The sequence below is a fragment of the Dermacentor silvarum genome, chromosome 9 (genome assembly GCF_013339745.2).
Source record: "Dermacentor silvarum isolate Dsil-2018 chromosome 9, BIME_Dsil_1.4, whole genome shotgun sequence".
Lineage (NCBI taxonomy): Eukaryota > Metazoa > Arthropoda > Arachnida > Ixodida > Ixodidae > Dermacentor > Dermacentor silvarum.
In genome coordinates this window covers 68,820,905-68,836,523 of record NC_051162.1, presented here as the reverse complement: position 1 = coordinate 68,836,523, position 15,619 = coordinate 68,820,905, and the positions used below count along the sequence as shown (strand labels likewise).

The following is a 15,619-nucleotide window of genomic DNA, read 5'->3' as shown; positions in this document are numbered from 1 at the left end:
CGTGTGTGCAAAATTTGGAGGGCGCTTTGAGAAATCCCTGAATGCTTGTCAGGCTTCCCGGCAGTTGCAGCTTTCTAGTTTTTCCACCTCAGCCTTTACGCGCCGCTACCGTTTTATGCGGCCGTGGAGGCGAGCACCATCTGGATGGGGTTATCGCAATTAACCTACCCGAGCACGTCGCTAATGTTATGGTAGAAATACTGGAAAATGGGTTTGTAGATGAGTTTCCTCGTAACGTAATTATGTTTTCTCGTACATTGAAATTGCAATCTGACGCTATCATGTCTGCAGGTTGTAGTCAAACCGTACTTTACGATTTTTCTGACGAATTTTACTTTGGGAAATTCAGCTTTTGTCCACTCACGCCTTGCACCATGCGGAAGGCCTGTATGGTCGGGGTGGTTCGGGGTGAATATTCAGCCAGGAACGCCGATGCCTACGCCGACGACGGATTTTCTGCGACAGGGGGCCCTTAACCCTATCGCGTTAAGACGCAGCGTACGGCGGACTGTGTCCCAGACGAAGGTGGCTTTCAAGATATAGCAGCCCGGGCGGACATTTGAGTTCCTGCTCCCACCGGCAGCAAATAGTGTTTCTGTCAACTTTCATCTCTCCCCTTGCGCCATGGAATATTACACATTATCATCATCAACTTTCATCTCTTCTTAGCTTACAATTTCTATATTTCAAAAAACTAGAAAAATATACCTCACCTTGTTTAGGAAATTCCTCTTGTTTAATGTTGGTTTTACAAGCACCAATTGTTTCATACAACAAAAGTATCGCTGATAATTTCGTGCAAGCACTTGCTTTTAGACGACTCGTTGGGTGTTACCATCGTGGTTCCATACCGCTGCTGTCAATTTTCACAATAGCCCAACAGGGAACCTTATGCTCTTCACTAAAATGCACAGTTCTAATACGTATTGAAGAAGTAATCCATACCTGCAATGCACTGTGTTTGCTATATGACTCTCGACCTTCGAATCGTGCATGTAATCCTAGGACATTGCTTTGTACTCACAGTTTCAACCACTAAACGCACTCGTTCGCAGTCATTCCTTTAAATCCCTCACATCAGTGATTTCTGAGAGTTTCTTTGCCTAGTAACCTTTATCATAAATAATGGTTCTGCAGAATCACATACCGCCCTCTATGCTGGATTCTTTAGTCGCCTGGGAGTTTGGCGTGCTTAAACCACCACCGATCACACACGCATATTATCTTGGAACAAAACTGCCAGTTCTGGAATATTAGCAGCGAATAAGTTCTAGGAACAGTGGACTCATCGTGTTCCTCTTGTGTGCTTATGATAGGCTCCGTTCAGAGTAAAAAACTGCTCATGGCTCCTTAAGATTCAAGTTTCAGTACGGTATTCCCATGCATTACCTGATCATTTCGTGCACCCAGTATATTTGTTGTTCACGGCACATAACTTGCGTCTTGCTAATCATGCATTTCAAATTTATCAAATTTATGGGGGGGGGATGAGTTTTTGAAAGAATGTTACAGAACTGTGGGCAAAGATTTATTACTCGTAATGATATGCTCTTTAGGGAAATGTGAATGCAGATAGGCAACTAGCAGATAGAATGCGTATAGGCAACTATCAGATAGGCCACATGATTTGCGCTGCAAGGAAGCAAAAGAAAAATGTGGGCAGCCTGCACTAGTGGTGCAAGGCTGGAGTAAACAGTGGAGCTGGTGATCGGCCTAGCTTCTTCCAGGTTTTACTAGGCTTCGCTAAGTTTTGCTAGGAAATGCCAAGTGCTGATAGGCACGGTATTCCAAGTCAGCTCGCCGCTGACGCGCAGATTCTCGCTTGGCCGCGCGACTTGCGTCGAAATAAGTCGCTTCTTCTTCGGGTGTCCGGATCTTCTTTGGTCGTCCCATCTCAAGGCTACATGTATTCGCCACCGAGTCAACGAGAGTTCCGCCACCACGCGGAGGCTTCGAGCTGTGTCTCCTCGGTGACGTCATGGCAAAGCTGCGCCTCCACACTTGCCGCTCCGTGGCTGGTCGAAACCTGCCGAGCCACCGCCAGAGGCGGCTGCTGCAATCACGGACTCCGCGCGCGTTCGGCGCGAAGGCGGGGAAACAGGGTAACGCGGACGAAATCGGCAGCAGCTCTGCGGCTTGACTCGTTAGTGCTGCTACAATTTCTTTCTCTCTCTCGCTCTCGTTTTCTCTTTCTCTCTCCAGAGCATAGTGCATGCCGCGCGCTCGCTCTCCTTCCCTCTCTTTAACATTCCATGTCAAGGCAACGTGTGCACGGCACGGAGAGGAGGCGAAGCACACGCCGCTCCGCGAGGTGGTGGCTAGGCAACGCGCGGTGACGTCATCGCCAGGAGCAGTTTTCGTTCGAACTACGCGGCGCAAACAAGAGCTTAAACAGCTCCAATGTAAATAGACTTGTTATCAAGATTGTTGTATTGTTCTATTTTACTCAACAAAAAGCACCCTGCTTACTCGAACATAAAGTCGCAGGTGTTCACGGCGCTATCAGGGAAATATCTGCACAGCTGTCAGAATAAGTAAGTACAGAGGATGCACTTTTGGATTACCATTCGACGTAAAAAAGGAACCTTCGTAGGCTAGATTTATTTTAGATATGCGTTCTCAAGATCTCACAGACATGTTCGTATATTATGCTTAGAATGATTATGTAAATCTGAGAAACATCGCTATTTCTTTATTGACTTTACGTCAAGTGTTGCCTTATCTTCTGAAGAAATTCCATAACCAGACAGCGCAGATACCTGCAAAAGAAAATGACGTGACGTGTGACTAAGATCAGAAAATACCACCGTGGGCATAGCAGCCTTTAATTAAATGTCACAAAAAGTATGTGCGCAGTTAAATTTCCGGCGCATTTACAATTTCTACTTTTTCTACAGACCATGTTGTTATTGATACGTATTTGTTACAGCAAATTCTTGTACCATTTTAACTGTCGTCATCAGGGGTACGAGGCTGACGCAGTCCTAGCACCTTAGAAGCGGACCATGCTTTTGAGAATGTCTATTGCGAAGTTGTGGCTGAATTCACCCGCAAAACAGTCAGTTTTATGAAATGACAAGCTTCTGCAAAGCATTATACAATTCACGTGGAATACAATTGTATTTCGTAACTAATCGAGGCAAACAAATGTGAAGTTTGTGCGTAGCGTTTTCATTCCCACACACTTTACGTGGCTTGATCACTGTGTGAGTGACTGGTATAGTGAAATTCGCTCGCTGTGATTCGATTACTTACAGGGTCATGCATTTGCACAGCGAAAAATTTAGCGTTTATTTACACAAAAAACTGATAAATTTACAAAATATTTTTTTGCCAGTAATTCATGGCATATGTAGCGATTCGAAAGCAGAGTTATAAGCTAAAACCTTCAAGGGCGGTTGTCGAAGATTGTTTAAAATAGATTCTTAAAGAAAATGTAACTGTCATTTATAACTATACACCATGAATTTACACCATGCATCTCCCTGCTTCCTTTTGGGAGGACGATGTTGAAATGGATGCTTTAATTCGTGTCTCTACGAAATGCTGAGCTCTATGTACACCTCATAAATCTATATAAACAGTCATTCGTCTTACCATTGGTTTTTGGGTCACTGGATGCACGGCGGTAGTCTGGGATAGCGCTGAAACAGGCTTAGTCAACTCTGCAGATTTATTCCACAAAAGAAAAAAAATGTATTTGTTGTTTTATACGGCAAACCTCCGAGTGACCCGTTTTTTGCTAGTTGTGCTAATAAAACACATAATTCTGAGATATGCAATAGTTCTTAAAGATCGCAAAAATGTAGTTATACTACTGCTGCATGTTCTTTGTTAATAGAGTCGATTGATTCTTTCGCGCGAGCGTCGACTGGCCTGCCGGTCGACGCTGGAAGGCATCAGGAAGAACAAGAGAGATCAGCAAGAAATCGGCAAGGCGGACCGGCCAGCCAGTCGACGTTCACACGGTATTTTGTAAAAGAATCAGCCACTGTGCATTCGTCTCGCCGCAGCTAATATTTCAATAGGGTATATGCAGGAAGGAAACCTTGTCTACAAGAAATGTATGGTGGAGAAACCGCATTTTTTATATATTGCCTAAATAAAAGATTACTGAGGCGTGTGTTTCCGAAAAGAGAATGGGAGATGTCATAAAAAAGAAAATATGCACTACAAAAGCAGCCCATTACAGGTCATATTTTAGCATCACAATTTACGATTCTCCATCAAGAGTGCACCGAAACGTTTAGATACCACAGAAGAAACCAAATTATCATCGTATGGCCAGATTGTGTGGCCTGTAATGATGAAATTACGTTGGTAATGTAACACGCCCACGTGAATGCTACCATCAAATTTCAAGCTTGAAACTACAACAAATACCTGCCATCTTTCACAAAGCTCAGGTTCCTTGATAGGAAGTTCATTACCAAAGAATAAGAGCAATTTTTCTTGAAAGAGTGTTTGCACACATGAAGAGCTTTTCTTGAAAGAGTGTTTGCACACATGAAGAGCTTTAGATCACTTTCACTAGGTCATCCTAATCACTTAAGCCAAACCAAACGTTGTAATTTTTTAAAGTTCTTATAAAGTTTTCGTTCGTTCTTAAAATTTCCTTTCAATTCAACTTCTGCGCGCCAGAACACTGCAGCATATATCCTCCTTATCCTCCTCGGAAGATCAACATCTTAAATATTTTAGCAAAATTTGCACACTGCTTTCCCAATACTCCATTCCTTCGTTTGCCACCCAAGGGGCTTTTCCAGCTTCGTTTAAACGTGCTGTACCCACCTGAGTGTTGATTTTTATTGTATCTGTAGATCTTTCCGTGATAAAATTATATTGTGATGTCACCCCTGCTCCTTATTTTACCGCATTCTGCCAATTAAAATAAGGGCCACAAGAGAACCTAGTCACCTAAATATCCACCACATAAAGGATTCCAGATAATCGCTGCTCACCTACAGCTGGTTGCTCAGCCACAACACCTGCACCAATTTGAGGAAGCTGCTGCGCCAACAGGCCACCTGTACTGCCAGCCCCTTGTGCGCCACTCGATGAGGAGCTTGTGGATACTTGTGCTGCAAAAAAACATACTTCTGATTTCCCCTAAAGATAGCAGTCTATTTGACTTCTTGCTGATACGAAATACAGAATGCTCGCACCCTAAATGTAGAGTCGCTGCTGCATATTAAGTAAAAAAAAAAATTAAAACATAGTGTTTTCCTTTGCATTACTCCTACTTACTACTGGCGTCTCTTTCTTTTTGTATTTTTTTTTTTTGCTCTGTGTGTAGGAACTGAGTTCACTATACTATAGGAATCCTGTTGACTGCCCTGGCTGTTCAACACATGGTCGATCGGCCTTTACAATAACGGAACTGGCCTGCTCTAGTAAGCCCAGCAAACAGGAGCCATCACAACGTTTACACCTTTCTGTAAAGTTTCCCCCGTCTTAGCACAACCTTAGTCGCAAGAGAGCCAGTGTGATTCGGCTGCGTAATATTGTTACGTCCACTCACGGAAACCAACAATCGTTGCCACCGAATTCATTTAACAAATTTGGCGGTATAGTAAAATGAGCAAACTACGATGCGCCACAGGGAGCGTCTCAGGAATTATTTTTCCGCCTGATGTACTACATTGTTGTCCAAAAGCATGGTACGCAAACATGATTGCATTCCACCGCCATCAGAGACCGGTCACTGATACCGCGAGACGAACTTGCCACATCCTACTCGGTAACAGTATGCTATTGCCTCTTTCTCACAGCGGCGGGAAGTGCTCGCTCCTGAAAGCAATATAAGAGAGTTATGGACTGTAAAAGCAGCGTCTCTAGCCGAAAACAATATTTAGTAGTCTCAGACATGTTTTCTGGATCCGCGTGCGCTTACATATTACCATTCAAAGCTACGGGATCTTGAGCTTACTGTGTCAAACGCTATTGGTTATATTTTTTTCCTATTCTTTTTATGCCTTTTTTGAGCGCACACTTTTGGCGTTCATGGGTTATTAGTTTTGCCTCTGTCGTGAAATAGGTATGCTACTAAGATATACCTTTTTGAATGCGCAATAAATGCCTTGCTATCTGGCTTGTGCGTATTGTTAAGAAAAAGTGTCGCAATTGTAACGGCAAAGGTTAATTGTATGTCGTATTCTGACTCGCCTGTTCCAAGGTTTTGTCCTACAAGGCCTGTGCCCCTTGATGTTGCTCGAAGTGAGGGAGCCGGTAGATCACCCTCACTTGATCCGGAGTGGAGTGCTGATCCTGAGGGTTGAGCGCTGCTCGCCATGAAAGTTGCTACTTGCTGATGTGGTGCGCCTGCATTGAAGACGTTTATTCTTAAGAGCTAAAGTTTGCCATCGTACATAGACAGGTGACCCTGCAAGGCAGGAAGGAGTTCATATTGAACAATAACTGCAATCAAATTTACAAACCTTGTCCTTCGTAACTGATGTTGGCCACTATCCAGCCGGCTTCAATAAGATACATGTAACGTCCCAATTTCCTGCCCTAAATTTTTACGAACACCTCCAGCGCAAAAACAGTTTTCTGAAAACGGGCAGTAATAAAAATCATCACATGAACTTCCAAAAGCGACACAGAGTTTTGTCTTTTACGCGCAAGCGTGTATTCTCCGTTTGTCAAATCGGCGAAATGATACTTGTCGCCGTGAGAGAAGCCAGCGCCAGTGCAGGAAGGCGCCTGGAGGTGGAGAAGAGAATCGCGCGCGAGGGAAAGTACGGAGGAGCATGCTGAGCGCGCGGATAAGCAACGCCACGTGGAGGAAAGTCTAGGTGGCGTAGAGCGAAGCGGGGAAGACCGGAAGGGAAGCATCGCGGGCGAGGAGGGTAGGCGGAGGCGCACTGGGTGGACCTCCTCTGGCAGTTGCTGGGGTTTTGTGTGCGCTATGGACATACCGGATTCGTCTCGTGATAGCATCATCCCCCCGCGCCGTATGCTTAATGTGCGAGTGAAAGCGTGCGACAGTGAGCCGAAGGTGGCGGATCAATCTCACGTGCGCAAGGGAAGAAAGCGCGGAGGAAGCACGCCGTCTTCCGTCCCACGTAGGGCACTGGGGGGAGGGAAAGGGTGAGGCATTCTATTGCGGCGGCTGCTGCGTATGGCGCCGCCACGCGAGCTCTATCTTGAAAGCGATCTGCGATGCGGACAGAGTCTAGGCCTCTAGGCGCACCCAGGGCCCATAGCTTCGTGTGCGCTATAGCACCCATACGCTTGCACGTCACCTGCGTTCACGAAGTGAAACGTCACCGTAACTTTTTATTGTGCTTCTGGCTCTCATACATTAGTGCGCAAAGTCGCACATCACTATTTTTCTGTTGGCAGCCAGCGCCAGTTGGAAACCCTGTTGCAGCACTTTTTCATTTCCGTGGATTTAGAAATCTTATCGATGTTCGGGTGCTGCACTTTCGCGATGTTGCAAGGGACTCAACCACGAACACAAGACGACATTAGATTCCCATCTGTAGGTTGTGATTTGTTATTAACGTCTACTGATGTTCTCCAAGTTAGTTTTATAAACGTGTTTTTCGTGGGTTGGATGCGAAGATTGGGCGCATATCGAAAAACACAAGAAAAAACCTAGCAGAATCAATCTCACGAAGAATATCTGTGAAGCGTGAATGCAACCTGGCTGCTCCCTCGCGCTTGCCTCGGGACACGCGGCGCCATCTAGAGCCGGCGCAATGAAGTCCCTGCGTAGAGCGTTTGTGAATATATACGCAAACAAGATTGTCCTATAGCATATGGCGTAAATTAGACTCCGCCCATCAGCAGATATATTTAAACGACTATTTTTGTCCCTGAAGAGCGGCACACACCCAGTGACCCAAGTTTTCGTCAAAACGTTTCGTTGAAGATCGGAACATATTCATTCAATGATCGTCTTCTATGCCGACTTGGGTCGTTCATGACCCAAGTTGGCATAGAAGACGTTCATTTAAGAGTGTTATAAACCTTCTGGCGCTTACCCAGCGATCAAAACTGACATCAAGAGGTTACTTTAAATGTGGCACATACCTAGTTTCACATACCACCTGACCCAAGTTGGAGTCGCACATAAACACTGGCTGGCACTTGCATAGCAACACAATTTGACATGAAACAGGTTAGCTGATGTGATTGAAGCACTTCACATACAATGTGGCACATGCTCAGTTATCCAGGTTGGCCTCAAAAAGATTGATTGAAAAGTGGCACATACCTAGTGCAATATGCCTAGTGGCTCGAGTGGGCGTCAGGTTCAGTGGAGTCAGGTTCAGTAAATAAAGTGGGAGACACCCAGTGCTCAAACATAGCATCAAAAGGGTTCATACATACCTGTTGTGTCATATTCAGTGCTTCATGTTGGACCAACAGTTGCTTCCGAATCCTGTTTCATGAACACAGCAGGTGGATCAACTACCCACTCCCAGTGACCCATGTTGGTGGGAACAACCTTAGCGACATAGATAGACGGACAGATAGATAAATAGTCCCCGGGAGCCTATGTTGAAAATCTTGACCACACAGCGCCTCAGCAACCGCGGTTGAACGCGGTTGCGTGAAACGCCGCCGGCGACGCTCGAAGCCCTTTGCAACTGCTAATAGAGTACGTCACGCCACCTACACCTTTTACGCCAACCTAAGGGTAGTGTCTCCAACTACTACCCCTACAGAAAGCTGTTGCTAAAACTGTTCAGCTTTCAAGTTGCTTTACAGCTTTCTCCTCGACACTTTTCATCTAATTATAATATTTGAGAAGTTGGTTAGTCCGGAGAGTGTGCGCAGGATAACATCGCCGAGCGATGACGTCACTCCGCATAGCCTCGAAACGCCGAATCTGGCGCTAAGCCCTGACATCATCGGGTGCGTCGCCTCACTTCGCCCCAGCTTTGCCGAGCCATGACGACATCAACCGCGCCTCCGCGTAGCCGTGTCCAGCCTTGCTACAGCTTACCCGTGACGTCACTGCGCTGATCCTCATAATGGCTTCACGTCGCCGCGGTAGCGAGAGAATGCCCCGCGTCTCCGCGCCGAGTACATCGCCGTGAAGATGGGCGACCAAAGAAGTGCGTTAATCCCGAAGACGAGTAAGCGCGTTGCAAAAACCGTCGTGCCATATACTCGAGAGCGGTTGGGGTGACCTTGGATCAACCCCGAGTATTGCGCCGGTGAAGCGGCGCGGATCATCGGTGATTTGCAGAAGGTTCGCAGTTAAGAGCTCGCATTACGGAGCAAAAGCGTGTGTGCAGCCAGAATCGTCGACATAACTATCCGGGCCTGCAACTTAGCTGATCCGAGATAAAGCTAGGTGGGATCGACAGCTTTGCTGTTTGCAGTCTTCGCACCACTAGTGTGAAGCTGCCCCATTTTTGTTCTTCTTCTTGCTGGGGTTTTACGTGCCAAAACCAGTTCTGATTATGAGGCACGCCCCCATTTTTTGTTTTTTTTTAATCTTTTCTGAAATTTTCAAGTATTGGTTAGTGTACATATTTTGCATAATTGTAATCTCTACCGGTACTTTTATTGTGCTATTAGGCCAGCCTATGCCTCTGACGAAAGCATATTGCTGATCTTTAATTTAATAAGAAGTGGAGGATAATTAGGCAACTTCCAAGATGCAACAAGTAAAGCAATAATAGGCGAATAACATAGTGCTTGGCCTATTACTTGATTCGGCAAGAGCTTTTGAAACCATTAAACGTATTATCGTGTTACATAAACTAAAGAGGGTTCGCTTCCAAGTTCATTATACACAATTCTTTTCCGACTATATATATATATATATATATATATATATATATATATATTACCATTTTCACGTAGTCTCTAAAAAATCAGTATGGTAATTTCTAGCCTGTTAGATATGATGTAGTTCAAAGCTTTATATTTACCATTTGTGTTAAGTACTTTGCGAACCTACCACTAAACGATACAATATTTTAATATACTACCTACATTACACCAATAATATCATAGAATTCACATTTTAAGCCATAAATTATTCAAAAAATGCAATTACAGTATTTTACTTAATTAGATGCAAATCAAATTTGTTTCAACTAAAAAATTACCCTGTTGCGTTTTATAAATGCTCATAGGAATATTAACCTACACCAACCCATTGAAATACATGGTATTCCATATTCGGGGTTTCTTATTATTGTTCTCTTCTGCGAAGTATCTCGGACTTTAATTTGATGACCATGTTTTGTGAGACATCCACATTGACTACAAACACAAATTTACGAGCAGTAGCAACGCAGTCATGCACACCTAAGTTTAATGACCCTCTTAGTTGTGTAGCTTATTTCTTAAAGCTCTGGGTCAGTCCGTGCTCGCATCTGGTATTTCAGTTTACGGCTACTGCGCCCCAACAAAAGTAGATCAATTGGATTAGCTGTTACGTAAGATATCTGTACGCATACACTCTTACCACGGTAACGTTTAATAAAGGGGCATATTCTCACAAATCTCTGCACCTATAAAGAAAAGTTACATAGTAGCCTTTATTTAGGTAACCTGTAGTACATGAGCGTACTCTCCCAAATTTGTAACCTATAAGTTGGAAATAAAATTCTTACCTTTGTCCAAGTAACGTTTAATAAAGAAGCATATTCTGACAATTTTGTGCACCTATAAAATATAAGGCTACGTGTACCTATACTCAAGCTTAATATATAGTAACCTTTAGTATAGGTACAAGTAGCCTTTTTGTATTGTAACCTTTCGTATAGGCATAGTCTTGCAAGGCTTCACACGTGCGTCCTTCTGCCCATGTCCATTAATTTAGGACATTGATTCTTCGGCCTGCCACCAAACTTCACCGCAATGCACTAGCATAACTCACTGAACAGAACTTCATAAAAATTATACTTCAAATGATCGGCCGAATTTCTACGACTATCTGTTACCAACGTCAGCAGGATACTCTCTTCTGAAAATATAGGCATTTAAGGCATTTGGTCATAACTTTTCTGCTGCGTTATATTAGCGCTTTGGTAAAGGTTAAAGCACTGCTATAACTAAGCAGGGAAATTAGGACTAAGTGCCGTAAAAGCTTATGTTATTGGAAAAAGGTATCCTTTTGACGTAGCCAACAGAAAGTTGTTGAATTTCAGCTGATCATCTGAAATACAATTTTTCTCAAAACTCTGCTCAGTGAGTAATGCTAGTGCTCTGCAGTGAAGTTCAATGAATGGCCGAAGCGACGAAGCATTGTACAAAATCCATGTGCATGCGCAGAAGGACGCGCGACAGAAAACGTGCAAGACTGTATGCCTATACGAAAGATTACAAAAAAAGGTTCATAAAAATGGCCGCAGGGGTTAGACCGAATTTCTTGAACATGACTCATTGTCGAAAACTGAAAAATATTCAGGTCTTAAAAACAAAGTGACATTTTATTGCTGTGAAAGCTTCATAGCCGCCTATCACTTTCACGGCGTGCAAAACAATGATTACATCTCGAGCAACAACGGCCATTAAAATGCCGTGGAACAATGACAAAATCGTCGATAACAATGTACGTCGACAAAAACAACGGACGTAGTACAATCAAAAAGTATGACCTGGAAATGTGCGGCAAAACGTTGCTGTGCTCTTGAACACTCATCCATACTTCGTTGCTGCACTCCACGGGGAAAAAATCAATGCAATAGCAAAGCAGTTATCTCCACATTTTCACTGCATATTTCTCCATATATCTCTCAACAGCGCTGAAGTTCTTGCTCTGCACGTAGATACTTCCTCAAGGCTATAAATGTAGCACTGGTTCACGTGATTTTTGGTTATGTTTGTGATTTGGGCAATTACGCACTTTCCCCTCAAGGCGATGCTAATCCATACATCATACTTCTGACAAAGGCATTTGCCATGCTGAAGCAACGGAACAGTTTCCATTGTTCAATTTCTATACTTTAATCATGATGCATGAAGCCCAAGTAATTCTTTGTAAAACTCTGGTACATAAAACTTTCATTGGCAACTGGTGGAGCAAATTCTGATATCCTAAGGAGCTAGGAAGTATGGACACTAAAAATCTTTTTTTATTTGCCTATTGTTAATGATCTCAAATGCGCCTATGTTCTAACCAAGGGAATGTATCGAGAAGTAAATGACATGATTTAACAACTTAGAAAATACATTCTCGCCTTTTCTATCTATTTGGCATTTGTGTTCTTTCTGGTATATGCTTCAGTTCACATATTTTTTATTTGACTCAAAAGTTATAGTGCCTTCACATTGGTCATCAGTTACGGAGCACTGTCCCTGACGCTGTTTTTTTAATAGATTTGGCTTATGCAGCTCAATCCAATGACATGCTAGCCCACTGCATGACAACATGCCCGGTATAGTCAAAACCAGCAGAATAAATCTAATAAACCTCACTTACCCGTACCTGTTTGGGTACCGAAAAGACCTGGTCCAAGAGATGTACCGGAAAGTGACAAAGCTGGTTGAAGACCCACAGTAGATCCAGCATTTTGTATTGGCGTGGAGGCCAGAGGGGTGCCCCCTCCTGATCCCGCTAAGTGCTGTTGTGGTGCACCTGCAAAGAACGCAGTCGATTTTTGGATAGCACGTTCATTGGAGACAACAGATGACAAAATTACAGGATAGACAAAGCGGTACTTTGTCAAGGCTACAAAACGTTCCTTCAAAATACGATGCTGATTATGAACATCTCAACGCAAAAATCGCGGTTGAAATATGTTTTTCGCTTTTCGCATATTTAACGATGCATTTGTTACTCATTTTGAAGCATATGTACGTAGTACGGGGTCTAACAGGTCCAGTATTTGCCCGGATTATATCCAATAGGATTTTTTTTAAATCTGTGTCCTGTCAAATTATGTAAGAGCAGAGAAACGTCTGATGTGTCCCGATGTGTCTGCTCTGCCTGTTCACGCAAAAAGAAACAAAACCACAACAGAAAACACGAGTAAAGATGCAGAAGTGTGCGGAGAAATACCAGAGGTATTACTGTCCTTCACAGACTGCAAGGATCACAATATCTGAGCCTTACTATATAGTGCCTGATGTTGTGCCCGAAATACCGATTGCTTCAGTGATAACAAAAGCGCACTACTTATTATAATTGCATTATATCTGCAGAGTTTCTTAGCTCTGTAGAAAAATTGCTGACAGAATGCATTAGGGCGTTATTGATTCAGAATAAAATTATATTGTAAACACTAAATATACTTACCATTTAAGACAGAGACGAACCACAAAGCGATGTAAACACTCTTACGTATTGGCTAAACAATATTGAATTTCGCGAGAAAAACACGATAACGTAGAGGGACTGGACAAGCGCTTTGCTCCCTTCTATGTAATCGTGCTTCTAGCGATCAATTGAATATTATTTAACATTCGCCATCTAGCTTTATTTGATAAAATCTGTGCGCAACATCAGTAACCACAATTTTTTGGAAGACAAATTTCAAAGAACAAGAACAGACCACTGTAAAGGAAATATCAAATGTCATTTACATGTCGGTAATTGCTACAGACTAGGTATCCTGTAATTTATTAGTAATGTTATTGCGGCGTCAGTAAAACGGGCTAACTTGTCAGGACCTCATGCGCGAGCTCAGCAACTTATTTTATTATTTTTATCGGCGGCATTAAGCCTACACATTTATCTAAGTGCTCGTGTAACTCCGACTCTAGAGAATGATATTGAGAGCGTGTACGTGGCAACGAAAAAATAGCTACAGTTTCAGTAGAAAGTCGACTGAGGCCGCCTTTTTGATCATCTCGACTGGCTGCACCCATGTATACGTCAGCCGCCCACTAATGCATTACACAACGTTCACATACTAATCTGGCAAAGTTATCCATATACGACCACAAGCAGCGTGGTTTTGTCTTCGGGTCGACACCTGGTTTTTAAATCATATTTCTTTGTTTGATGATATATACTGTATTTTTATATATGCTCTCAGTAGTAAAATGAGCATCAACGTTCCATCTTAACCTTAAGCAGCCCTGTCTATTGTGCAGTGGAATTTATATTCGGAAGTATAAAACCAAACAATTTGCAGTTAATCTAAAATGTAGACACCAGAACCCCTTAGGAGCACACAACATAAGATTTAACAAAACGACCAAAGGGAAGCACACTTAGTACATGGAGCAACAAACGCTGGGTGAAATGGCTACACGCAACTCACCAACTCGAGATTTCAAAGTGACCATTGCGCTATAAGCTAAAGGCTACGCCATCCACCAGCGAAAATTCATCTGTAAATTCCTGGTTCACGAATAACCAGTATTGCGTATACAACTATAGTTTGATTATATTATTGTGTTCATGTATACAGGTTTACATATTTATTCCTGGCTCAATTTTCGGAAAGAGTTACTGCTACTGCAATTTCGCCACCATTAGAGTAGTATTGAGATCGACAGGATCAGCTATAATAGGTCATTTGAAATTTTTCAATCAATTGAAATATCATCCTGAATTCCTTCTCAGAAAAAATGGTCAACATTTGCCTAGTCAAGAGAGCCTGCGCTACATCAAAATTTATTGCACTGTCAAAGGAGTACTGGCACACGAGTAAAGTATAAACACTTCCACAAGCTTTTCGCATGTGAACGGAGGAAATTTGGCAGTTATAATGGTCGAAAAAAACACATAAGACCTTTACTGTAATACTCATACTTTAAGGTTATTCTAAATGCTACCTTTGCGTCATCGGCACTAAAGGGATGGTGTGACACATAGCAATAATTGTTGATGTCGTGCTGCATTAGGAGGAATTAAGCTTTAGTTGAGTGGCTGCTGTCTAAGTATATGGAATGTAGACATCATTTATCTCTACAAACGTGACACCAAAATTAATCATGTTTATAGCATTCAAATGAAAAAAATGTCTAGCAAAGACATAATTTAGTCCGCTGAATATATTGTTGAAGATTGTAAAATTTTTGAAATCAAAACCACAAAGCTTACACCTTAACACCTTGGATACGAAAAACGACATAAAACGTTTGTATAAACCACTTCATAAAGCATCTAAAGCAGAATAAGGTGATGTAATACACAAAACTCGAAAATATATAAGTAATTCGCCAGTTCGATTTTTATAAAACAATATTAATATAAGTAACTCATTCTCCTAGGCCGTGAACTAAAGAATCAAATTCATGCGACTTGGATGACCTAATGGAGAAAAGGGGAAAGGATAGATACAGTTTACAGAACTGCTATATCCGTTATTGTTGCAGAGTTTAAATAGAATTTGTGCTTGTTTTTTCTTAAACGTCAATTTTCAGCATTTGTCGTGAAATATTTAAGGTTATTAAGAATTACAACTTTCTATGACCTCTGCAAACAGCCTTCTTTGTCTGAAATGCAAATCAATTCAAGTTCGCCCATTGGTTGTTTTAAACGCATTTCTGCAGTATACATCTGCTTTATTGGAGAAATTGGACGTTGCCCCGACCTATAGCTTCGTCTTATCGAAGGCTTTGATGAATGTGCTCATGAAAAATGGAAAAAAATTGTTCCACAAATTTTTTTATTTGGTACGCTTTCGTGTGCTGCCACGGCAATTGCGGGAGGGTTAAAAGCCATGACATATTATTAACAGGATACATCAAT

General features: G+C 42.5%; 1 protein-coding gene across 3 annotated transcripts in view; it reads right to left on the bottom strand.

Moving 5' to 3' along the window:
* Positions 1-2,197: 2,197 nt before the first annotated feature.
* Positions 2,198-15,619, bottom strand: part of LOC119465298 (uncharacterized) — a 75,706-nt gene continuing 62,284 nt past the window's right edge. For all 3 annotated transcript variants that reach the window (XM_049655206.1, XM_037726093.2, XM_037726097.2), the window contains 5 exons: positions 12,398-12,553; positions 6,166-6,321; positions 4,962-5,081; positions 3,598-3,665; positions 2,198-2,759 (listed from right to left, as the gene is read on the bottom strand). In XM_049655206.1, coding sequence (XP_049511163.1) covers positions 2,685-2,759; positions 3,598-3,665; positions 4,962-5,081; positions 6,166-6,321; positions 12,398-12,553 — 575 coding nt within the window. In that variant the 3' untranslated portion in view covers positions 2,198-2,684. The remainder of the gene's footprint in view (positions 2,760-3,597; positions 3,666-4,961; positions 5,082-6,165; positions 6,322-12,397; positions 12,554-15,619) is intronic.